Raw genomic sequence first — 26,978 nt, 5'->3', positions numbered from 1 at the left:
AGTACAGTCGCCGTCCGATTTTTCGGACTCTGCGGGGATCGCGAATAATCGAGCAGTCCGAAAAAACGAATTTCGCTTCAAAATAACCTTTACTAAGCCCTAGTAGGCTGGAAAAATTTGTCGATGCTTTCCTGACGCACTTCCAGCTCTGCCTGATAACATCAGCTTCTATTTCCCAAAGCGACCTTTCGTCAATGTACACTGTCAGAGGCACCGCCGTCATCAAGTCCGCAAGTCGGCTTCACATAACGCATGCGTGCTTTAGGTGAAGCTCGCTTTACAGCGATGTCGCGCGACTCGCGGGTGTTGGCCAAAAACGATGACGCAAAAGCGTTACAACAGACCTCTTCTACTCTTAGGAATAGAAAATGCACGATCATCTCTGCCTATTTTGTTGCCTCAATATTTTAGTTGGTTGATTTCTTTTGATACGAAGTTCGGACGATACCAATATTTTCTGTCACCCCAAGAGAGAAATTCGCTGGTCGGGCAAACAGAGTCCGAAATATCGATTGACAGGGCTGCACGGCGTCCGAAATTTTGGACCTTCTTATACATCAACTCTATGGGACCCAAAGCCGTTCCGCAAACGAGTCCGAATAATCGAGCATGTCCGAAAAATCGGTCTGCGACTGTATTGCTGTTTCACTTTGCAAAAACTGTGCCGGCTTTGATTCAGTAGTTTGCATGCTTTCATGTTTGCAAGTTGGAAAGATTTGCAATGAAATTGGAGAGATTGTTTTTCTGTGTCTGATGGACTCCAGTAATGTACAAATTCTTGAGTGAGTCTGACTTTTTTTTACCACCTTATGCAGCCTTGGGTAGCAAATAAGTTACAAGAAACTTAGAGTTAAGTTACTCAGGCAATGTCACATTTTTTGCACGTCAGCTTCCTAACATCGTTTTGGGGTTCATTATAGCGAGAAAATACAGACATGAGCTCACCTGAATATTCTGTGCTGCATGACCTGGATAGCATCTCATTATTTGTGTCTGCGGTGTAGGGCTTTCAACCCAGTGCTTTCTTTCCTAACCCAGGAATTCCACTGGTCGTGCCATCTCACATACAGAAGGGGCGAGGATGTTGTCACCTTTAGACTGAATAACTCCCACTGTGCTGTTGTTAGGGCTCACAAGATTATCTCTGTTTAGGGAGAGTTTACACTGAGAAAAAGAAACATTTTCAGTCCTGTTGTCACCTTTCCAGTTTCCGGTCGCCGTCTACTTTGTACATACTGTATTTTCTCGAATCTAAGACTACCCCAGAATTGAGGGAGCACGAACTTGGAAAAAAAGTAAACTCCGGTTATAATATAAAAATATAAAAAAAAATAATAATGAAAATCCAGGAGGTCAATGAGACCTCCCTGCCTGAACTGACGCGAAACCGGCCAGCAGTCCAGGGTGGCTGAAGTACACATGCCAACAATTTCAAGTGCGCAGGAAGTAGCGTGATCACTAATCTGAAGTAGTCTGAACAATAGTCTGGAATGCGAGTTGGAATTCTTAGATAAAGGGGTTCTGGAAGGAAACATATGATCAGACTACTTCCTGCACACTTGGAATTTTTGTCCCATGTGCTTACTCTCGTGTTTATGTTTGTGTACTACAAAGTTTTGTTCAGCATTGTGTTGTGCAAAGTGTCTTTCTTCCTTGCTTTTCTGGGAAGGTATTTTGTGTTTTGCATCCTCATACAGGGTGGGTGCAGATAAAGTAGCCCCACATATACGCATGTACCGCGTTTCCTGCTTACTGTATGGACTTCCTGTGGTGCACGACAACGAATTTATGTGCAGAAAACCAACAAAAAAGTCAGAGTAACGAAACTCTACGTAACAGAAAAGTTATCCACGCAAACCTTGCTCTTCACGCATCCCAAATTTCCTGTGCAGAAGCCAATATTGACGCATTTGCAACTAGCTACCGCTAGGCGTGCCAGGTTTCGGTTCGTTTCTGCGCATGTGGCACCCCCAAACGGTAGGGCGATGCACACTGCTACGCTGCAATTTCCCATTGGGAATACACTGAGAAAATGTCGCGTTGCTAACTATTTTTTTGCTTAGAGATTGGTTACCACAATTTTTCTCTTGATTTTCGTCGCATAAATGTGTCTTCGTGTGCTGCCAGAGGTTCGTACGGTATGCAGGGAACGTGCTACATGGGGAAATGTGGAGCTACTTTATCTGCACCCACCCTGTAGTTGTATGATTCAGTGAAGGCTTTCTTGTGTAGGAGTTGCAAAGCACTCCGCATAACGGTTACTTGTCAGCAACTTCATATGCTTCTGCATATTATATTGCTGTTTGTTCTCACAGAATTAGAATGTGGTCCACCACGAATGCACAGCACTATGCTGGGTTTCAGACAGCTGCTGCCCACTGTGGCCAGCATCGCTTTGCTGCAGATCCAAGGATCATACATTAATTAATCTTCAAAGGTATACTAGAAGGTGTAGAGCACGTTGGTACTACTATGACAATTGGTGGGACATTGTGGCAAATGTGACAATTTGAATATATAGTCCACTGTTGCAGCCAAACTAATGTGCTGTCTTCTTTTCTTTTTCTTTTTCCTGCGGTCGTTTAGAACAGTGAAGAAGCAAACATCCGGGAGAGGCCTGTTTCCCACCTACTGTTGACCGCAGAGGACCAGGCGTTGTCGGTTCCTCTGGTGGAGTTTCTCAAGAGACTAAACTCTAAAATACCTTCTGAATTGCTCATGCTCGCTGACAAAGAACTCAAGGTTTGTGAACTGTTTCTGTTGGACTTTCCAATTGATGTTTTGCACCATATCTCACATAATACCACAATTTCGTTGTAGCGGCGTATGTTGGATGAAGACTTGCCACTTTGTCCGAAGCTGAAAGCGTTTGGTCGCTGTGAAGCCTTGGAGATGGGGAAGCTCACACTTTGCCGTAACAGGCATAACCTGACAGCTGCACTTGACTCTCCATCAAGTTTTGTTCCATCACGCGGTGAAGTGAAGATATTCATCACAAAGGTTGTTGATGTGTCTCACTTCTATGGCCTGATCCTTGAGCATTGCGAGCCTTCAGAAGACGGTAGTACTTGGAAGAGAGTGGAGCACACACAGTTTTTCGAGCTTGCCATGGAAATGGGTCATCACTTTTCCCAACCTCATCATCGGATACATCTTGACAACAGTGAAAGTCCTGTTGTTGGCTGTCTTTATGCATTGGAGACACAGGCTGATCATTTTCAACGTGTAAAGGTGAGGCCGCCTGTTTTCATAGATGGTAGTCCACTGAAATCCGCCTTGTGTACAAAAGTGCAGTCAGTGATAGTCAGTCCCTGGAGATCAGCTGCTGTCATTATGCAATGTAATAAAAATGCATCCGGGTTGTTTTGTCTGAAGTTGAGCCATGGTTGCCCAAGAGAAAATTACTCCACCGTCGGTGAATTTTCAATCCCGTGCACTTGCTGGCGGGTGGATGCGGCACTACGAAACTTTTTGTTCCAAAGGTGCCAGTTACGGTGGCTTGCAAAGTTTAGATGCATAGAAGCATGAAATGTATTTTCATTGTGTATTTAAAAATTGGCAAACTTGTCATCCACGATGGATGTTGCTCGCATCTCGTCTTCTAGTGTGGAGCTTCTGTACAGGATAGGACAACAAGCAGTGTACCATTGTGTAGAGAAGGGAGATTTCTGCATTCTTGTACAGCTCCTGTCAACCTTAATAATAATGCTTGAAAAAATTTCAATTTGGTCTCATTCCCGAGCGCGATAACAGCCACCCTGGGGGCACTGGGGGAATGTTAAGCGAACAAAATCCTTGCGTTAAACTAACAAAATAATTTTGTTCAATTAAGATTTCCTCATGGTCCCAAGGGTTGCTGTAATCGCGCTTGGGAACGAGACCATATTTTTTCTAGTGTTATTATTAAGGTTGACGGGAGTTGTACCAAGGTTGACGGGTTCCTTGGTAGCTGTACTAAGTGTATGTTCCCTAAATACAGCCTACTTTTGCCATTGGAGCATCAAATATTGGCAGTGTGTTGAGAACAGAGTTTCTCTTGTCCGAGGTTTTCTTGATTCTCGGTTTACATATGCAAGTCAACCCTCGATTTACGAAACCTTGATTTCCGGGTTCCCTCGCTTTATGAAGGGTTCGTTGTGGAATGAAGCACTTCCCACTCCCTGGGTTTGTGAACTTCGATATACGAACTGTGAGTGCATTTCTTAGGCACAAACCTAGAATATAGTTCACCTCCTTTGACCTCGATTTATAAACGTGGTGAGCACAGTCGTCGAGGTGATTAACACGTGAATTGGTGCGGAGGGCACAAACCAGTAGCTGTGTCCTACTCTGGAGCCCATAAGACAAGAAAATGGACTCTGTGGCATTCCAGTAGCTGTGATTTCAGCAAAATTGGCCACGGAGAGCCAATGACACAGTGTGTAATTTCAAACTATTTTCAGAAATAAATAATGAATACCACTTACCATAAAGTAAATGTTATTGAATGTCACAATGTCATTCTAAGACCTTCTGGTCCCCCCCACTCTCACTGTGAACCTCGATTTATGAACGATTTTCCAAGGAACACATGGCGTTCATAAATTGAGGTTTTACTGTATATATCTCAGTTAGATAGATATATCATATGCCAATCGTGTGACCCCATCTATGGTTTTTGTGTGTGTGCTAAATGACTTGGTTATGAAGTAACCAGGTTTCTTCCTCTGGGCGCTCATCATTCTTTTGGCTTTTGTCGGCTAGACAAGTGTTTTCTTGCTTTCGCATATCTTCAGGTGACGCCCATCAAGGACAGAGAGGTGGTGACAGGCGAACCGCTTCGCGTGGAAGTGTTTTATGTTGACCATGGACATACAGCCACAACCGCTGCCCACTGCTTGCTTCATCTCCCAGAACGGTTTGCTAGGGATCCTCCTTACGCAGTGGAAGTATACTGCTGCCGGATCCAGCCACAGGATCGGGACTTGGATTGGACCTTCCAGGCAGAATTTGCTGTTCACAATTTGGTGAATGAGAAGGAAGTTTATGGAAAGGTAAGGATCCCGATCATTTGCGTTCAACTTGCGCTAAGACCTTGGTCAGACCTGTGCATGATGATCCCTCATGCAACCATCAGTTTTACTTTGACTGTCAAAATATGCATTGTCTCTACGGAGGGAGGACCCATGTATAACGATGGAGCTCGCCATTCTGAATACGCGTATAGCGACGTAGGACGTGCTGCTGCTCGCATAGCGCTTTTGACACGACACGGCTCCGATGTGTGGTCCTCTTCCGCATATACTGGGACACTGCAGGAAATGGAAACGCCACGTGACTCTGCGCTTAGTCATCATACCGTTGACCCGCATTCTGCACTGGTTTGCACGCTTAGTTTTCTTTGTAGCCAATCACTTTGTGCTCGGGTGACGGGTTGTTCACATCACTCCAGATCGGCGTGTTGGCTTCGAGTCGATGATGGCATCTTATTCAAAGAAACATAAAGTGCAGCAGCCCTGGATGTCAAGTTCACAATTATTGATGGACATCGTCGTGAAATGAAGGTGACGTTCATAGATTAGAAATACGGGCTTTCCTAGTCAACAGTTTCAGTGGTGTGAGTGAGAAACACAAGAGAATCCGGAAGCGCTTACATATGAGCGTCGTGTCGTTGGGTTAGGCTGTGAGCTCAAACACAGTGGGTGACGAGATGTTGGGGGGACTACACGAGAGTAAATAGCAATATGTTGCCCCAGCGGTGACCATTGCTTATGAGGTTCAAATGGGCAAAATTGCTGATAATGGCACATCTGATGAAGGTGAAGACATTTCATCATTCCTTAAATGTGCTATCGCATTTTGCGCAGTCGATGTTTTGAAGGATTTCATTGTAGAAGGCAGCCGCTCCACACAATACATTACACAGCTGGATGCACTTGAGCATAATCCTGTATAGCTCAACGACTACCAAAAGCAATGAAAGCTAAGAAGCTGTTTTAAATAATACCCCTGTCACACGGGCATTTCGATCCTTCTCGAATCCGATCTGCATCGAACTTCCCGAGCACGCTCGAGTTTTGACGCTGCTACGCGGCCACTTTCAATGCGCATTGAACGGTTGACCTGTGCAAATGAATAAGCGGAACTCATTAATTTCGCGTTTCCTATATAACAGCGATATTAGTGGTAATTTATCGTATACCGATGTAAGCATCATTTGTATAGCTTTGCGCGCATGTCCGTCTTAAGTTATGACAGTTCACCGGGGTCGAGGATGCAAATGGCGGCCGTCGAGCCGTCTTGAAATTCTCAATCCTGTTATGGGAACTGTCTTGAGTCAAGCAGGATCAAAGTTCGATCCTGCTTGGAAGCGGCCGTGTAGCACCATCCGATCTGCATTGGGTTCAAGCAAGTTCGGTCGAGCAGGATCGAAAATGCCCGTGTGACAGGGGTATAACATATTGTTTTTTTAGTCTCTTTCTTAGCGTCGCTCTTAGGATATTGCGCACTGTGCAAGTTCTGTAGCATGGTACTGACTTAAGTCAGCCCTCATACAGCGATATCGCTCGGAAAATAACGATTACATGTAAATTTGCAGTAGGCGCAGAAATCGTTATGTGCGGTTTTACTGTGTTGGCTCTACATGAGCAACCTATCCAAAGGCATTTTTCTTGTGTACTAAATACCATATGTTCACAAATGTGATACATCTAGGTTGCACTATGCATGGGCAGCACACTGTGGCTTGACCCTCTGGTTATCTACAAGCGCCTAGGAAACGTAAGAGTCACCGTTATCGACACACACGTTCGGAACTCGTTAATATCAACTGGCATGGTCTGCGATAATCCCAAACATCTCACACGACTAAGAGAAGCAGCTAAAACAGCGGGGATTCCTGTGCCACCCTTAACAGGTAATTCCTTTATTGTACTATAGTTAGGTATCTGTAGTTTGTGTACAGCTAGTCTTGTTTACAATTACAACGGGGAACATGACGGTCTTATGAAAATAATTTCTTGTCTAAGGGAAAGTGAAATGATAACCTTGAAAGAGGGATGTAGTGCATTAAAGTTCACAAAATTCTGTCGCAGTGTCTGTGACTATCTGACATGACTAGTTATTTCCATAATGCCATGTGCATTCTGGCCAGGTCACTGCATTCTCTCCAGAACCGGCAAATTTCATACGTAGGGATGTAGGGAATGGAGGAGAGGCGTATGCTTATTATGCTTTTCAAATTACATTGTCTCTTGGTAAATAAGCTCAGTAGAGTTAAAGCAGCTGCATGTTTGCATAGTTTGAGCTACATTACTTAATGGAACATGATAAGTAGAAGGTGAAAAAATGGCTAGGAATCAAGCGAGCTGGTGAAGATGATGCATGGTGTAAAACCGGGGATGTGTATTCGGGGTTTTACATCATGCAAGTAGAAAGTGTTTGGCAAGCTGCTTAGTGCCCCTTTATGGTGGATAATGTGTTATGCACGAATTTAGTTTTATAAATTTTATTCAATCAAGGTTGATGGTACATGTATGCACTGGACAATTGGCAGTTGTCTTTCACAAAGTGAAAGTGGCTTTGAAAATCTTTCTAATAAACTGCATAAATAATTCCCTTTGTTGCTGGAGCAGCACGGCCGAAACGAGAGGAGGATGATCGCATCGTGGAGCCTCCAGCCAGTGCTTTCCTTGACCTTACTGTCTACAATAAGGTGTACATGTGGAAGGTTCATTCACCCCATCGCTTTTACGTGCAGACTGAAAAATTTACTTCCTGGTAAGTCCACACTTTTGTGTCTCTTCAAGTGCAAACATTGGCTCGAGTAATACTGTACTAGTACATATTTAGGGCCTGACTTTTTCGGGTTTTATTTTTGGCCAAATTTGGGGGGTAAATATCGGGTGATATTTTTCATTTGAAAATTCGGGTGTATTCAGGTTAAATCCCGTTACGGCATATTCTGTCATCAGGAATTCGGGTGTATTAGGGTGATTTTTTTTTGTTTAATAAAAATTTGTCTTAACATGGAACTAATGTTTAGCAATGTTATCAAACTTCATTTTAATGCACGCTTATGAGTGTGCCACGCGACCCGGATGTTTTCGGGTAGATTCGGGTTAAACCTGAATTTTACAGATTTTGTTCGGGGGGTAAATATCGGGCGGATACGGGTTTAACCCTAAAAAGTCTGGCCCTATACATATTGCGTCTAGGGATAACAACGAAATGCAAAGCAAATTATCATGCATTACGGTAACTGAAATACTTTTACCTTCCTTTACATCTTCATAACTCACAAAATTAATTTGAACATTTAATTACAGGCTGTGCTTTTTAGTTAAACACGATTATATGCCATGACAGTGTGCCTCTGCACAGGGGAGAGGGCAAAGTTTGGAGAAACCATGTGGCCAGGGTGTTGGACCGGAACCGTACAAAACCGAAAACCGGAACTGAACAGCTATTTTTTTTCCAAACCGGAACCAAACCAAGCCATTATTTTTTGCCATATTGAAGCTGAACCTGAACCGGAGCTAACGAAAAATACTGTGCTGAATCGGTTCAAACAGTGCAGTGCTTTTTTTTTTTTTTTTTTTTCCTTTTCTTCTTTTTCTTTTTTTCAAAAGGCACTACAAGGATATGATAGGTATGAAGGGATAAAAGGGTTCAACGCCTTGCCATTCGCTTCGTGCACAGTTCTTATGATCGGAGACGCTCGGTTTCTGAACTTCTTGCTAGATCGGGGCTTTCGACGTTAGCGGAAAGAAGGAAAGAACATAGGCTGAGATTCTTGCACATGCTCTATAACCGCAAACTTCTTTTAAATCCTGATGATTACATTTCACAAAGGCAAAGCCGACCACTGCGATCTACACACATACATAAACTTGAACCATTTTTCTGCAGAACTCAATCCTTCAAGCATTCATATTTTCCTAAAACTGTTGACGAATGGAACGCCTTGCCAAGAGAATCCTTCTTAACGTAGTTGGTGGTTATCGTGTGTGGCTGGTATCCTATGGCTATGGCTGCTCTGCTTGCTCTGCATATATTATACGGACTCAGTATTGATTGTTTAATATCTGTGCTGTCTCGACATATGATTATTACAAATGCAATGTATTTTTCTTTAGTTTTTCCACTCCTGCTTGGGCCAGGAGCCTGCAGTATTCATAAATAAATAAATAAAATAAAAGGACACCCTTGTCGTGGGCTAAAACTGCCTCATGTGTAGAACCTTAAGATTTTGGGAAATATTTTTTTCTAAATTTGGGGGGTAAAAATCGGATAAATAAACATGTGCTCTAAATTCATGTGAATTTGGGTGGGAAAACTTCCCGTATGCTATATTCGGGGAGAAATCGGGCCCTGTTACTTCAACTAATTATTGGTTTGGTACAAACAGTGATGTAACTGCATTTTCTGTCAGACAAGTTAGTGTGCATCAGTACTGACATCTCAGTGAGGGCGATTTGATGGGTAAGAATGGGGTTTCACCCTAAAGAGGCAACCCTCAATTCGGGGTGCAAATTCGGAATCGGGTTAAACCCTAAATCTTCAGGCTCTACTCATATGCTGCAAATGTTATTCAACATTCCATCTATGAAATTGAATGTAGTACATGATACTCGGAATCCTTTTGGTCACACGCTTTCTCACCATAATTCAAGCTCTTTCATGATCAAAGCTATTGACGGCGAGTCACAGATCTGTGTATTAGAAACATTTTCTTATTTTTTCTGCTTGCATTTAGCAACATTGTCATTGTCATCTTGCAACTCATCACCATATCACCAACTCATCATGCATATCTTATATAAATGAATGTAGACAGGTAGAAATCCAATGAACCAGTAGGGAAGTATGAAGGGGATTGCCTCAGGACGAGAGCCGCCGATATTTCGAACAGAGACTGTTCTTCTTCTGGGCACCGTCCTCATCATTGGGATGGTATTTAAAGTGTTAGGTATGACATGTTAAAGGTTCATGCGAATTGTGGTTCAACAGCCCGGGGGGAAGAAAGGGTCTGTTCAGGCTTTTACGGCCGAAGTGAATGGCCGCTTTGTTAGAGTGTGGAGGGGGTTATGTGAATGAAGTCCTCTTTCCTCCAGACCGGTTACAGAAATGCGAGGTTCACGAACAACTGGACGAAACGGGACCTCCGTTTCATCCTGGTGTTGTCCCTTGTCTCGACTATGCCTCCGTGGGAAAATTTGTTGGTATACAAGATGTAGACCTTTCTTTGAAGGACGAGGTGGCTGTGCTACTTGACATTGTGTTTAAAATGTGCTTGAAACTGTATTTACAGCCAACCACAATGTTTTTTAACATTAGGTTTGAGATATGATGGTATTTGCCTCCATGTAAATGCACATGGCATTGTGCTCTGAGTTTGCCCCAATAATGAGACCATACATGTAGAATTCATGTTGGAGAATTGGGGCTGCGGTTGGCTGCATTGAACTGATACTGTAGTATTGCAGCTATACTTCGAGCACGCTCTGGCTTCCAGGTCTCTCATCTAGATTAATTAAACCGAACCTCAAAGGACCTGGAAAATCTGTTCTGTTTATCACGAGCTCCATTTACTGAGTTGTGTGCGAGATGTTAAATAGTGCAATTTCCAGGAGTGCGGAAACTGTAAGCAGTCTTTATGCACATTACTGCATGAAAGACAATGAATATACGCACAATTTTCAACTTTATTCTAGTCCTCATTGAGATTTTTCACCACCACACGAACAATAGGGCCCATTCATTGGGATATTCTAACTTTGGGCACGCTTTATCCACAGTTTTTCAAGCTGTTCGTAGTCACCGAGTCCATGTCTTTTCTTTTCGGTCCAAACCATGAAGTACTAAAGGCATCACGCAGCTTGCCCTTTTTCGCTAGGAGTACTTGTTAGCGTACTTTTCGGCATCCCTTACTTTATCGCAAGTGCCGTTTTTGTGTAGCAACCACTCAAAATAGTTGATAACTTCGATCTTGCTTTGAAAGTCAAGAGCATAATGTACGCGCTTCTGCGATGCTGTTGGAAACAGCATTTATTACTGTTAACGTACTACTAATCATTATCATGGACATATCGAAAGCAGAGAGCTCGAGCTGCGATGATCATAGCGATCATGCTCTGAAATATTCAGTCAGTTCCGTTTTCTGTTCCATTCCATTGGAGTAAAAATTTTCGTTCCGTTTAACGGGAAAATTTTTGCATTGCATAAATCTGAATCTAAATAACCTTGAGGCTGTTCTTACGTTAAAGCAGTAATTTCGTTTAGAGATTTCCGTTTGGTGAGATTCCACTGTACAACCACAGACAACATGCACTATGAAATTGAGGTCCTGCAAAAAAAATTTCACACATACAGCCATTTGAACTAGCAAGTTATTAAAACTAGAAAATTAACCACTTTTACACACTTATTTCACACTCAACCAATGAACCCAACGAAACCATCTATGCAGTTGGTTTCGTTATGATGCAATGACCCGTTATTTTTTTAAGGTGGGGTTCGAGTTAAATGAAATGCCCTGTGTATTGGGTAGCAGGTAACTTGAAAGTAACTTGTTACTTTTCTAACGTAGCTTAGGAACTTGATGTTGATTGTCATTACGTGTTAGTAACTTGGTTCGTAACTTGGTTACATTTCTTGCACAGTAACTTCACTGGTAATGAGTTCCCTCTTTGTTGAGTAACTTCCCCATCACTGGATCTTATAGCAAAGGTTTCAAGCAACCTTATGCCCTATGCAACTTATCTTAATGCAAGCACATTGTTATACTCACTGCTGAACATTACAAAGTTTGTGGAGCCACACGACCAGCTCTGCCACCCAGTTGAGATTGGCTGTCAGAGATTGCCAATAGTAGCATGCCTGCATAGTGTATACACCTTTCGTGTTTACAGAATTTGTACTTAGCTCTCTTAGTTCACTCGTGGTATCAATCTTTGTTTATCGTGATCTTTTGTCGTTGTTTTCAGCCTTGAAAACCTGGAAAAAGACATTTCAAAACATGTTGCGGAAAGGAAACTTCAGCGTCCAAAAGCACTGCGACAGGGTTTGCTGTGCTTGGCACCATTCACCAATGATTGGTAAACATTTTGATGTCCTTTCAGAACTACCACCTCTAGGTTGACATGAGCAAAATCGGGTTGTATTTCAGGAACCGTAAAACAGCGTAAAATCGGGCCATATGGGTAATATATCGGGTGGAAAATAAATGAAGAGAGCATCTTGCATTTCAAGCAAACACGACATGCTGAGTGGCTGCCTGTATTGGTGGCTGACTTTGTAGGTTAGCAAGTTAATCTTCCGGGATTTTCAGGTTTTACATCAAGTGATGATGATGCGGGTTAGGTGCGTCCTGGGATGTGGGTTAGAAACGGGTTTTACTAGATTGAACCCTATAACACAAGGCTCTATCTATATCTGCCATAACATCTGTGACGACTGCTTGACTAATTAAGCAGGGTTCTGAGCAGTCCTAAATGTTATTTCTCTGCTCCTTTGAGCACTTCGAAAAACGAACCTTGGTACAAGATCTAATCTGAAAAAAATCAAAATTGATTGCAGCTTTTACAGAGGTCAGGTGGAAAGCATATCCTCCCACGGCGTTACAGTTTTCTTCCCCGACTATGGTGATACAGCGGAATGCCCACAAGAAAAAGTCTACAGTGCTGAGCCCTGGATGCTGTTGCTTCCCTTCCAAGGCATTGAGTGTAAATTGGCTGGTGTAGCTCCTCCGGAAGGAGAGTGGCAGCCTGAAGCAGCAGATGCACTCGAGGACATGGGTTTCACAGTGACAAACATCAGTAAAATGCTTTGTGCAATGGTTAGTTCATTCATCCTTCTAGTAGTGAATTGAATGTGACACTCAATGAATTGGATCCTTCCTGCCTCTTAGATGTGGTTCTGCCATATCACAATTCAGTGTCAACGGATATATCAAAGTATTATGCAGTGTGGACTTGTCTTAACAGGGATGGGAACATACTGCATGCATGGCACATACAAAATTCATATCTGGGGCCCTGTGTTTTTTGGAAATCTGGGTTGGGGGGGGAATCAGGTTTTGTTTCAGGAGCTGTAAAACGGTAAAATCTGGCGATATCGGATGGAAAAGCAGATTTTCAGGTCGAAAATATAAAAAGGAGCGCTTTTAGCACCTTAGATTAACATAAGATATGAAACAGCCATGCTGAATGTGCAGTGCCTATATTGGTGGCTGAACTGGCACATTGCCAAGTTTTTTTGTTTTGTTTTTTTCTGTTACTCTATTTGTCAAGTGCGATGGTGCAAATGATGGTGCAGATGGTAAGATGGTGCAAATCGCGGGGTAGAAACAGGTTGGCAAATTGCATGCATGGCAAATTCATTTATGATGGCCTTCACCGACCTCACTCACCATCACATCATGGAGAATGAGGTGAGGTGATGTTGGAGTTGAATGAAGGGCTACGATGTGATGTGATGTGATGGTTTTTAAGGTTAAAGTCAGTATGATGGGCTTTGAAGGTGAAGTCATTCTGCTACTTTTTGCCAATTTTCCGGTCACCGCTGCCGCAATCCCTGTGCAGTTTAAAACGTTTTTGTTATCCTTATGACGTTGGCACCAGTGATACGAGAGCACTGGTTAGCACTGGGAGGGGGGGTAAATATCGGGTGTAATCGGGTATAACTCTAAAACGTCAGGCCCTATATACAGGGCGTTTTCTCTAACATGTCCAGAAATTATTTTTAAAGCGAGCAATAAAAGAAAAGCAAGTGGTACTTTTCTGCTACTTGACTAAGAAACAGGTACTGCTTCGCTAGTTGCACCTGTTTCTTAGTCAAGTAGCTGAAAAGTAGCGCTCGTTTCTCTTTTATCGCTCGCTTTAAATATAATTTCTGGACGCGTTAGAGCGAACACCCTGTATGCTTAACACATAGCCGTAGCACCACAGAAGCTACCTCTTGTTGCTCTCTAAATTATGGAAAAAGCATTTCATGCCAGTAGTCGAAGACTTTGGGCCACGACGGTACATGTACTGAGTTAATCTTCCCGTTACACTTCGCTTTCAGGTCGTAAACCACGCCAGGAGTAGCCGTCCAGGTGTGAGGTGCTATGAAATAATCCTGTATGATACCGCGGAGGGACACGACATCGACTTGGGAATGGAGTTGATCAGGAAAGGCCTAGCTCTGGCAACAGAGATTTCGGTGCCAGATATGAACCTCTCAAACACTGCTACCATGGTACCATCTCCGTGGGTGAGAAGTTATATCAATTTTGACACCTTGATCTCATTGAGTGAACGCCTAGGCTCGTCCTTACCTTCGTTCTCTAGCTTCCCACGTGAAAGTATTGGGATGCGTAAATCGTTCAGACATTCAGAGACTACATAAGAACGGAGTGTGCCTTTGTGGTGTCTGTGCGTCTGGTACGTTCTGCTCTAGTGCATGTCACAACGTGCCTGTGCATCACAAGCCAATAAATGCAGGGGATTACGGTACCAATTAGCTCAAAGGAAGTGAATGCACACTCCACATCTTTGCATTCTTGCCTTTTTTTAAAATTCACCGATGCATTTTCATTTTGCGGCCGGCGACATCGTGTGTACAACATGAAAGGTACATAAGGGGGGGAGTGCGGCATATGTTGTACAAACAATAAAGATACTGCACTGTGACAAAACAGTCACATGTGGTTAAGCCTGAGGTAGGAAACCCTCAAGTATTTCTGCAAAATTGACTGCATGGATGTGTTGTCATCCAGGTGAAACACACATTCCCAACTTAGGGATTCTGAAGTTGCACGCCTTTATGCTACACAATTACATGTCCATTATATCAGCATGCACCTCATTTCATCGTTTTTTAGCTAGGTACATTTCTTACCAATCCAACCGATCCTCTTTTTAGGGTGGTGGACCCTTTGTGCACTATAAGGGTGTATACAGTCAAAGTCATTTACAACGAACACCTTTATAACGAAAAGACCGTTACAACGAAAGTTTTTCACGGTCCTGTCAGCGCCCCATAGGGCGCAATGTATATTTCTGACCTTTAGAACGAATTCCTTTACAACGAAACTACCGAAATAACTAAGTTATTTTTCAGTCCGATGAGCGAAGCGCACGACGCATACAACGAAGTTCCAGAAGCACACGTGGCAATGAGACGCACAGCGTCCTTCGGCCGCCTGCGCATGAGTCACACCACGGTCCTCGTTTTCGGCATACGCGCGGTTTTGTGAATGGATTAGCGGAAGACAGGGGCGGAGGTCATGTGCCCTTCTGAGTCACTATTGGAGATGACCGCATATGAATAGCAAAAAGAAGTCCACAGAGGGTTTTGGAATTTTGACTGCTGGGGTACTGACTGGGCTGAATGGGGCATAACACGTGCTGGAGATGAAGGTTAATCACCTTTTCGGGCATGTTAAAAAGGGGGAGAAGCTGACCGGTGTTCATAAGGCTAGTCTACCAGAGATCGGCAGTCGTCCGCGATGGCTACAAAGAAAGCGTCCACGACATGAAAGCAGTTCTCCCTGGAGGAGAAAATGGCCGTTTTGAACGCGGTTGACACCGGAAGAAAGAAATGCGACGTCGCCAGGGAGTTCAGAATCAGCGCATCCACACTGTCAACGTTACTAAAAGACCGGGCCAAGCTCGAAAGGGAATACGGCAACAGCGGAGGTGCAGGTGGAAAAGAATTTGCAGTTTTCACAGTCGTAGGGATCGCTCTACGGTGCTTGGCATTCCGAAACCAGAACCTCATCGCCCGCGACGATGGCGACACTGCTCATCGGTTCCCCGAAGAGTAACGTAAACAAACCTTTACGACATGTCCGTCTTCATGGTTCGTGATACGCCGTGCTGCAGGTAGAACGTAAAGCTCGTGTTCTGAAATTTTGTTGATATATTGACGTGTTGTGAAGGAAGTTGTGAATGGAAGTAGTACACCTAAAGCTTCATTTTGGCTACGACCCTGTGTTCGTTCACGCCACTTCCGTCCACGTCCGTGTACACACATATATAATAGCATCGTGACTAGTGCGGACAGCCTAGACTATATTATTGATGCACATTCCTTTTTAACGAAGTCACCTTTACAACGAATATTTCCAGCGGCCCCGTGGAATTCGTTGTAAAGGACTTTGACTAATTTGCTTTGTGATATTGCTTACATTAAGGATTAATGTAGGATTAAGGATTCGTAATTGGATTCGTTATTGTGTAATGATCTCTGCACAGTTTTACACACCCACCTACCAATTTTTTGGACTTCTAGGAACCACGGAGGCGATATGAATTATCTAACAGTTTTAAACGCAACAAACAAACACGGCACAGTAACAAAATTTTAGTCAGTGGCAAAACTCTACTTCTCCCCAGAATCTACTGTATTTGCATCATTGTAAGACTTTTTTTTTTAATGTTAAAACAGGGAAAAAAAAGTGGTTCATCTTGGAATCGAAAACATGTGAGTGAGCCAGGCAGACGGAGTGGTATCATGCTATCCATGTCCAGCCAGCGCACTTAACTAGGCACTGTCCCGGAAGCTCCTCAGCTGCACCCCACATGCTGGCACATACGACAGATTATTTTCTGCGCTTGTAGCAGCTTTGTTGGCGCACAATAAGTTTCGTGAGCATGCCTGAAATGCTATTGAAGAGCCATGTTTATTTCACCAACGAGTTGTAAAGGAAAGATTTGGAAAAAATTGGAACAGTGCATATATTCGAAACTTTGAACTTGATTAGTTAATGCTGTTCAAACAGTATTCGCAGCTTTTGAATATTTTTCTAATATTTCTGAAACATAGCGCAGCAGCAAAAATGTGTATATAGTAGGGGTGTGCGAATCCGAATATTTTAAGTCGAATCGAATATCGAATCGAATGGGGGAAAAAAATTCCGAATACCGAATCGAATATCGAATATTTGTGCAAAATTTACAATATGCGACTTTCGCACTAAGAGTTTTCATTTTGTAGCCCATGGCTTTGGTGTAATTTTTCTGGCATTAACTGTCACTATCTAGAGAGATATGCAATTCTTCTGTTTAAAGCCCCTACTCTTTGATTTTACATGAGAGTGCTTCCTGCTTTTCAGATGAGCCTACACTTACTGGAGTACTGGAGTGGTTACCTTCATTTCAAAATTTTATGTCAGGCAGTAGCATGTTATATGGATGAGGCTGTAATTGTTTCAGACAACCACAGACCATTTGTGAAACAAACGAATTGGCATCCTGCCTCAGCTTTGCCGTGAACACCCTTTAGTTTCTTTGCACTCGTCCAGGAAGTTGCACTACTGAAATTTTAGATGTAAAGGACATCTTTAAGACACCCTTCTTGTTCATGGGCTGTAGTCATTATTCGAGAGTACTAACTTTTTAAAGGCAACCTCACAGACATCAAATCAAAGTCCCTCCTCGGCACTCCTAAACTGCATGTGGGAGGGGCGCCGCCCATTCCACAGACGATGTATTCAAAACTAACTTTGGATAACGTTATCTTAAACTAAACGCCGTCCAGCCTGTGTTGGTCCTGCAGCAAGGGCAATTTTGTAAAGGAGGCTTCACCTCATGCACAGAAGCATCAGGTGAAGCCCACTTTCGGGTTGTGTCGTTCATATTCGTGGAATAGTCGAATATTCGAAAAATCGAATATTGAATATTCGATTCGCGAATCGAATAGTTCGAGCGTTTGATATTCGATTCGATTCGAGAATTGGAATATTCGCACACCCCTAGTATATAGCGAAACATGTTGCGCAATAGGAGCAGTGACACGTTGGATTTTAAGCCAACCTAAAATGTAATCCAATCAGTCAGCATCATCACAGTCACGTTTCAGACGGCGGCAAAGCGTCCAGTGGTCTCGCATCCTCCTCGTCACCAACAGCCTCATGCAAACTTGCGAAGTGGTTTGTACACCTAAAGGGGGAATGTAGCATACCGAGTGTGCAACATTGACCAGTGATTTCCTTTACTCTCGCTCTTACAGTGTTGGTAAAGAATATGGAGACATTGAATGTCATCACAGCACCTACTATGCGATGCACATAAAAGATGCCAATAAATCTATTCACACCTGGGGGCGCCAGGTAACTTGAACTTTTCTTTTTTTTAAATTTCGCGTTGACGCCACGAAGCAACTGTAACTATGAGCGGCTTACAGACGTGGAGAGAGGACAGCGGGTAGGGGATGAAGGTTAGTATGTGTCCTGGGCCGACAATTTGAACATGCGCAACAGTTTATTCAAACGAAGTTTACTGGCCGCGCCTGACTCGTGATTGAGTTGGGCTCAACATCGAAAATGATGTTTATAGAGTCGCGGCTGGAGGAATGAACGCAAGTGTGTTTAACATTATTTGCTGCCATAAGCTGTTTTGATGATTGCCTGTAAATAAATACTATTCTGGACAGGATGGACCTCTTTTTTTTTCCGCCATCGTACGAACGCGTGAGCGTGCAGCAAGGCCTAGCTAGCCATGACACGTCTCCGACGCAGCTTGTCGACGCATTGAACCCTCATTCAGACCGGCTTCCTTTAGTTCGAAACTCCCTTTTATTCGAGCAGATCTTCTTTCCCCTTCGAGTTCGAATTAACGAGACCATCATAATGTTAACCTGGTTCACCCATTCATTCACTTGTCGTAGTTGCTTTTGTGCCAAAGTTATCATCAACGAAGGAAGATTATTATATGTTGAACAGTTTGTATATGAATCATCAAAGCTGTCTTCATGTTGATGGTAGATGACGGCAGCCTCAGCAAGCCGGAGATCTTGCAGCTCCTCAGACAGTGACGACTTCAATCTGGTGGACGAGGACTGTGCAGAGGCCTTGACCAGACATATGGACAGTGTGTATGGGGAAATGCGAGACGCCATCCTAAAGCAGCATGCAGCAATCCCAAACAGTCTAGATTCTGCTGCTGCTAGGCCACCACCACAGCCACAGAATAACTTCAAGGGGAAGGATTGGGAAACCCTTGAGGCATTTGCCATGCGGCCGCCTTCCTTAGAGTCATGCTGCATGTCTCTGAATAGGTTGGTTTAGTGGTTGCACGGAAGATATTTCGTATCAATGTGTCCAGTGCATATGAGAGAAGTTTGCGCATGTTTTCTTTGAAGAATTGTGTGTCATTCATTGTTTGCAGCACCCAGCCCAACATAAAGTGGTGGCAAGACAAGGAACATGTCTACATGGATATTCTCATAACAAGGGTAAAAACTTTTGACTTTGTGGTCAAGAGTCATCGTGTGAGGTTCAGGTTAGTAATTGGCTCACTTCAGTGCATCCATGTTTGAGGGGGGGGGGGGGTTGCAAGGGGGTGTCTTACATGCTTTTGAGGAAATATTGCATAATCTCAAAAAATTTTAGGGGTGGGTGGGTCTGGATCAGTGACTGCAAACAGTGGTATTTGAAATCTATGCATGTGCATTGCATGAAAAATAGTGCCTCCACCTTAGAGCTGTGCGAATAACAAAATTTCCATTGTGAATTGAATCGGAATAATTTCTTCGGAAGGTGAATGGAATTCGAATACCTCATGGAGAAATTTTTTGTGATGTTGTGCTCATTCAATGATGTTGTGCTCCAGACTTGTGAGCTTTTTCATGCAACATAACTAGAGCCTGAAGTTTTTGGGAAATATTTTTTCTAAATTTGGGGGTAAAAATCAGGAAAATGTGCTCTAAATTCATGCGAATTGCAGTGATGGAACTGCTGCGCCATTTGCGCCAAAGTGCGCCATTTGGGATTGCCTGCGCCACCCTGCGCCGAAAAAGCAATTTTCCCTAATTCTGCGCCACAGCTGCGCCGAACAAAGATGCCCCGGTTCGGACGCATGAAAACGAAACAAAAACCGCGAGCGATGCTCCCGCGCCGTGTCTATTCTCGTGATGCCTCTGGACAGCAAAGCCGAGTCAAGCCGTGTCGTTTCGGCCGAGCCCGCCAAGTCGACGAAGATTCTTAAACTGCCGGGATGTCACTGCTGAACCGAATATTACGTTGTTGTACTTAAAAAAGAAGTTGTGAACAATAAAGCGCACTGTTAGTGCATCAAGTGTTTGCGTCCTGGACGAAAGGTGGCTGTACAAATTTACCGAACATGTGGGCACGCCACGTGCCTGCGATGGAATATTGGCTCGTTTGCATGGGAGTTGTTTTTAAACAACCGCGTTTTAACTAATTGTGGATGGGAATAACTGACGACGCTGATTCCGGAGTTGCCAGCGCCTGTACTATGGATCGCTCCACGCTTTCCGCTACTACGTAACATCGCGCGTGCTCGCAGAGTGTAGGCGCGTAAGGAGAGCGCGAGAAATTGAGCTTTCAGGACTTAAACCGTACGTGCCGATAATTGTTCCCAGATGTCCTGAACCCCGATATTCGCCATAAAGTGGAGAGTATGCATTGCAAACACGACGTATTGAGGTGGGACGCAGTGGGATACATACGGCGGAGGTGCGCCATTCTGTGAAATTCTGCGCCAAATGCAGCTTTTTTGTGCGCCAGCGCCAGCGCCCGTGGGCTCTGAGGCAGTTCCATCACTGGAATTGGGGAGGGGAAAAACTTCCACCATGCTAAATTTGGGGAGAAATCTGGCTCAGTTACTCAAACTAACTGTACTGGTTTGAGAAACATAATATTAAAATGGTGAGGAGCAACCAAGGTTTATTCAAACGAGATCTTTCATGCAAGAGGCTGCACTTCTTCAGGTTGCCTTCAGGTGATCTTTTGTGTAACCTGAAGAAGCGCGGCCTCGTGCAGGAAAGTTCTCATTTGAATAAGCCTTAGTTACTACTAACTGTTTTAGTATTAGGTTTCTGATTTCCTCATTGTGGGCTCCTTGACAGTGTGTTTTTTGTTTTTGTTTTCCCATTTTGATGTACTGGCTTGGTGAAATAGTGATGTAACTGCATTTGCTGCCAAACAAGTTAGTGTGCATTCCTACAGACGTCTCAGAGAGGGCAACTTGCCGGGTAAAAATCGTGGGTTTCACCCTAAAGAGGCAACCTTCAATTCGGGGAAGAATCGGGTTAAACCCTAAAATTTCAGGCTCTAAGCATTGCATGTCGTGAGAGAAGGGTTTCTCTGAGTTGTGTATGGTAGACTGCATTAGTGGAGTGAACTGCATTGAGAGTTAGTCAACATGATCCATGCAGGCTGCGTTGTGTACATCTCCTTATTTCTATGTTTACATCGTGAATTTCCTGTACTTTTTTTTAGAGACTGCACATATTTCCATCTGTTACTGAACCTAACTCTGAAAGTTGGGAGTACATTTACTGGAACATGCAGTGCCCAGAGTACAGTGTTCATCATGAGGTCACAGACTTTGTAGACTTTATGGTGACAGAATACTGTAAGCAGTGTAAAGCGGGCTTCACCTAACACTCATGTGTAATGATGTGAAGCCGACTTGCAGAACGGAAAAAAAAAAAGAGGGGAGGGGGGGAACTGGTGGTAACATAAAGTGGGCTTCATCTAACTCTTGGGTGCAATGATGCGAAGCCCACTTGCAGAATGCCTCGTCAGGTTCCTGACGAAATGCAGTCCATTGCATGAAAGCTTGTAACCATTAAAGGAAAGCTTCAGTGTTTTATAATTTTGTTGTTACTTCTGCCAAATGGACCTTGACCCAGCCATCTACATTCTTCAACTCAGTGCTGTTCGAAAAATATTTGAAAATTTCGAATTCTGAAAATAGGTTGTGAATAGCATTCGAATAGCACCAGATGCTCGATTCATATTCGAGATTTCGGATATTCGCATAGCTCTACTCCAACTTCATAAGTAGTCAATGCATGGGAGCTCTGACTTATAACAAGTAGTGGTGAAATGTTGTGCTTTAAAAGCGATAAAAACTCCCGTACCGGGAACAAACAAAGAGATGAAAGAACACACATTTTTAGCCATTTTCGGAATGTTGTGTACGTTCTTCTCTAGTACTTCATTTGGTGGGAAGTCATTCCAGTCGATGGTGATCTAGTTGTCTTCGTATAGGACCCTTTCATTGTAGTTTGCACAGCATGCTGTCATTGAATCTTTCACAGGAGAAGTGGTCACTGCAGTGGAAATTCACAGAAGGATGCGATCCATTGATGTTGGATTTGTTGACGTGAGCTCTGTGCATTGTTTGGCCAAGACATATTGTTTTATAATATGGCAATGCTGTGCCATGCACTTCACCTTAGCTGCCAATGAAGCAATTGCAAAATATGTCTTACCACCCAGTGGCATTCGCCACAGCATAGGTTCTCAACTGCACACATCAGTGTGCAAGTTATGCACTGATGATTTCCTCAGCTTTCAATAAAGCCATACTGAACATACCCGCTGCATTATGCTCTCATGTGCTTACTAATGACGCTGAATGAAGCAGCGCTTCCGCTAGTGGCGGGCACCCAGAACAGCAGATGGGTCGATTAGAGGTTACCGGAGGCCTCGTTTATGTGTTATATCTTGCCAAAGCCTCGTATTTTTTATTCTCAGAATTGGAAAGTTTGGGCTATTTCTTGGATGTCGAGGGGGAAAAGTGGAAAGTTTTTTTCCCCCAGTTTATTAACTTTCGTTTTTTACCCCAAGGGCTCACATCTGTAGTTGTGACACTTCGGTGCTGATTTATTTAGTTTGTTGCCCACGTAGCCAACAGGTGTTACATGATTATAGAAAACCACACAAAAGTACAATAACAAACACGCAACATAATTACATGAACGTACATTAGCATAGAGTGAGAAACAGCCTTGCGTGCAACACCTGAATGTTTGATTCTTCAGCTACAACGCTGGACAAACTATTCCCTTGTGATATTGTCCATGGGAGAAAAGAGTGTTTGAATACATCTGTCTTTGTATCTGCTATACTTAGGGAGTGACTTTTTTGGGTTAAATGCCTTTCTCAGATTCGGGGGGTAAAAATCGGGCGCTATTTTTAAATTTAGGGGAGAAATCGGGCGTTAATTGTGCCTTCAGGTGATATCGGGTGTTTTTGCTTCTCCTCTTGTCTGTTAAAAGTCCTTTCCTAATCTCTCTTGTTTGTTATTTTGTTGTTGTTTTTGCGAGATTGTGACCTTCCAGCAGTAATCCCCGAAGGCATAGACAGTGTTGACACACCTGGGTATATTGCTTGGAAAGCAAGTGACCCATTCTTACATGTGTTACACGTGGCGACCTTTGTTCGTCTTCAGTGGAAACGTCACTTGAGGATTTCATAGTGACTGGAATTCGGGGAGAAATCGGGTTGAACCCGAATTGGTCGGAGGTCAGTTCGGGGGGAATAACCGGACGGAATCGGGTTTAACCCGAAAAAGTCACTCCCTAGCTATACTCAGATCTCTTTTTTTTATATGACTTGCTGTTCTTGATACATATGTTTGTGGCAGCAGGTATCTGGAACTTAGAACAGTTTGTTTGTGATAAATACTGCGTAAAAAAAGTTTGTGGTTGTTGTTTCTGTTTTATTGTGAAAAGTAGGGATACAGTAGGCAGGGGAGGTCCTGTAGCAAAGCTAGAAATTAAGTCCATTACATCATGTCTTCAGAGAACTGCACACAAGGGTTTTTCTTTTTCAATGCCTGCCATATTTGTAAGTCGTTCAAGTAATATTTCAAAGATATTTGAAAACTGCAAATACTTAAAATCCCCTGCGAATATTGTTCGGATAGCATTGCCTTGTTCGATTCAAAGTTTCGAATATTCACACAGTTCTGCATGATAGTATGCTCACATGTGGGATGGGGCACTGTGGTCCCTGTACATAGCAGTTTTATTGCAAGAGAGTGCCACTTGTGCAGTACGTAAGTGAGACTGAATATATGCTTCCTACAACAGGACTGAAGTAAATGGGTGCATATACGAAGTGGATGAAGGCCTTCATGCCAACGTGGTAGCAAATGCCTGCAGTGCAGAAGCGAGACCAGACTCTGTCAGGGTGACACTTAGGAAGTCCAATCCCGACATAGAGTGGCAAGACCTTACGAATCGTGGCTACAGGGTAAAGTAACGTCATCTTTGAGGTTGACTGTGCAACGAGGATAATTACGAATGAAGGAGTACCTCCCTTCCAGGTCCGTCATGTCCGATATGACCTCAATCACCTTGTGGACAGTGATGAGGAAGCCAGGGATAAGAACCGTAACCCTTACCCTCCAGGTTGGCTTTTACACGTACTCCAAGTGGTCAATGGTGGACGTCAATATGGCAGAGTAGAGAAGTGGAATGCAAGTGACACAGCTTGGTCGTTACATGATTTGGAACACAGGGTCACTTTTCTATGTCTGCAGGAGCGAGAGATACAAAAATTTACAAACAAATGTGCAAAAATCACATGTAATGTAGGGTATCTAGGATAGTTAGGAAGACAAGTACAGTAAAATCAGTTTGATTGACGAGAGATTCTCTAAGGTTGGTGTCAGAATAGAGACCATTTATGTGAACAGGGGTGTTGCACATCATTAATATTGTCCCTATTGACCTAAGCATTGATAATTTCGTGTCAGCATGCTATATCTTGTTAATAGTAAAAAATAATTGGAACAGAAACTAGTACTGTAGTAATGGAATTGGAAATAAAAGGCTGAGATGTTCATATATGCAAACAGAAATCTGCTTATGTACATCAGTGGTATTGCATGCCATCATTATTTCCATGTACTAGTACTTCAATTTCACTACTACTAGTTGTCATCTACTGAAAAGGAAAACACAACGCATGATGGCGAATAGCAGCAAGAAGACAAGGACAAAGGTAGAAGTAGACAGGATAACTGCAGACTCTCAACTGAGGTTTAATCAAAGAACCTCAGTTAACCTGATTAAAGTAGCACAGAAGTCATTTTTAACACCCAGTTTTCTTCCCATAAAACTGTTAAGTAGGCCAGTAAGATGCACCATGCGAAGTAATTTACACCACAGAGTCATAATTATCGCAGGAATTGAATTTAAAATACGCCGCAAAAAGCGACCGTGCGCAACGGTGGTGAAGAGCAGTACCAGCCTGTGATCTGCCTGGAACCTCGCGCTGACGCTATAAGGTGAACGCTCGCTGATTGGCCTAGAGAAATGTTGTCTGCTACTCCGCTGTCGTCTGCTACTCGGCTGTTCGGGGTCCTGATAAAGCCTTTCTCCTTGCCCTCGGTAATGCTTCGGCCGCTCCTTCTATCCCCAATTCTCCGGGAGAACTGGCAAAACAGGTTTACGGCGGCAAAGGGACAAGGCGCTGACCCCCACTGACCGGCGAACCAGAACGAGTCCCTTATACCGTCATCGGTCACGTGGCATCATACCTCCTCATCCTCGTTATAGCTGGAGTGGCGAGTTGAGGGTGAACGCGCGGAGCTATGTTTATGTGAGTTTTTTTCCGGGAAACAAATTGCACACATCAAAACCTTTCCCGCTATTCGGTATAATGACACACATACTTTCATCAGATGTCTTAATCTGAAATTTTTTTGGATGGCCCTCTGTACTCCTTTAAGACCTCAGAAGACCTGATTAAACCTGAGAACTCTGAGAGAACCTGATTAAGACCTGATTAAACCTCAGTCTGCAGTTGTCCTGTCTATTTCTACCTTTGTCCTTGTCTTCTTGCTGCTATTCGCCATCATGAATCTATACCAACTACCCCGGATTGTTCCTATTGTGGAACACAAAGCAGTTTGTTGCCATCTTTTACATGAAATGTATTTGTGAACTAGTCATCAATATTACTGGATATCCTTAAGGGCTGTGCTGCTTGCCTTCTGCTGTTAGCAATTCTGTTATGCATCACCTTTCTGTTTTGCTTTATCAGTTTGTCTGACTGACCGTCCTTTCACTAGGTTACGTGAGGTCGACAAAGGTCCTGCATTACGATCCTGTAGCGCATGAAGATGATATACTGGAGACAGAACGTCGGCACGAACACATCCATGCTCCCTTGGAGGACCTTTACAATGACCTGGATCCCCATGACCTTTTTACATGAAGGAAATGTAAAAAGAGGAGCCTTTGTGATATAACTCTTTACTTTATGTACTCAGTTCTTTTTATATGCAACCAATTTCACTGAGTCCAGGGTGAAAGGCATTTCACACTCAATTCAGTTCAGTTAATATAGGGTAAGACATAATTATTGTATAGTGAAACGATTTCTCGTTTCGTATAGTATTCTTGAACTTTGCTTGCCTTGGTTGCAAACTCTCTGTTGATGTTCCTGCGCCATTTGTGCTACCCCTTTATTGTGTTACTTCATACAGCATTCCTGTACCATTATTGTTTGGAAGTTGTGCATTGTGAATTACATGTTGTTTGACACGAAACAACTTTATAAAAAAATGTAGCAGAAACCTTCTTGCTTCAAAATTTAGGTTGCTCCAAATGAGGAAATAAATATTGGTACTGCATGTTTCCACATCCTGTACTCGCACCCTGCTATTCGAGTTGAACGAACAACAACAACTTTATTTTCGGTCTTGGAGAGTGGGGAGTTTCATCGCAACAGGCGATACTCTACCCCAGTGCTTGGTGGAATGGGGGGAATAAAATAACGAGCCCCTTTAAGTCTGTCAGGAGTTGTAAAAATCAAGGTTACAACCCCTGTGATACATACGTATTTGCACAGAAGGTATCAGTGCAGCGTGTGTTAGATTGTACAACCAGACAGACTGAGCCAAATATAGCGCGCACAGAAACGGCACGCAAGGATCGGGTAACGAGCAGACAGCGGGTTTCTGGACGGCCGATGAGAGTTGGTTAGGGTTTCGGCCTCAATGTGTTAAGCACGCGGCATGTTCTCCTTTTAGTAAAGTAAAGTTTCTCTATAACTGTTCCCCTGCCTCAACTCACACTTGCAACCGTACCACGCAAGAGAGCTTTCAGTTTCGAGGGTCCGAAAAGCTGCTTCCCTCAGCTGCCAGTCTTCGACGTCACAACTTTCACAGAGCAGCCAACCGGTTGCCTTCCTCCCTCACCCTTGCAGACGATTCTTGGCAGCCAATAAAAGTGCTCGGATGAGC

The 26,978-nt window shown here is 43.4% G+C and overlaps 1 protein-coding gene across 1 annotated transcript in view; it reads left to right on the top strand.

Moving 5' to 3' along the window:
* The window catches only part of LOC135378289 (putative ATP-dependent RNA helicase TDRD12), a 206,405-nt gene extending 180,031 nt beyond the window's left edge, over positions 1-26,374 (top strand). Inside the window, exons 20-32 of the mRNA XM_064611282.1 lie at positions 2,587-2,742; positions 2,821-3,231; positions 4,776-5,033; positions 6,694-6,895; positions 7,614-7,758; positions 11,967-12,077; positions 12,559-12,817; positions 14,047-14,235; positions 18,731-19,023; positions 19,134-19,247; positions 23,815-23,977; positions 24,051-24,135; positions 25,803-26,374. Coding sequence (XP_064467352.1) covers positions 2,587-2,742; positions 2,821-3,231; positions 4,776-5,033; positions 6,694-6,895; positions 7,614-7,758; positions 11,967-12,077; positions 12,559-12,817; positions 14,047-14,235; positions 18,731-19,023; positions 19,134-19,247; positions 23,815-23,977; positions 24,051-24,135; positions 25,803-25,948 — 2,532 coding nt within the window. The 3' untranslated portion in view covers positions 25,949-26,374. The remainder of the gene's footprint in view (positions 1-2,586; positions 2,743-2,820; positions 3,232-4,775; positions 5,034-6,693; positions 6,896-7,613; positions 7,759-11,966; positions 12,078-12,558; positions 12,818-14,046; positions 14,236-18,730; positions 19,024-19,133; positions 19,248-23,814; positions 23,978-24,050; positions 24,136-25,802) is intronic.
* Positions 26,375-26,978: the final 604 nt, after the last annotated feature.

The sequence above is a fragment of the Ornithodoros turicata genome, chromosome 1 (genome assembly GCF_037126465.1).
Source record: "Ornithodoros turicata isolate Travis chromosome 1, ASM3712646v1, whole genome shotgun sequence".
NCBI classification, from domain to species: Eukaryota; Metazoa; Arthropoda; class Arachnida; order Ixodida; family Argasidae; genus Ornithodoros; species Ornithodoros turicata.
Note: the sequence above shows the minus strand (reverse complement) of the source record. Positions and strands in the feature narration are given on the sequence as shown.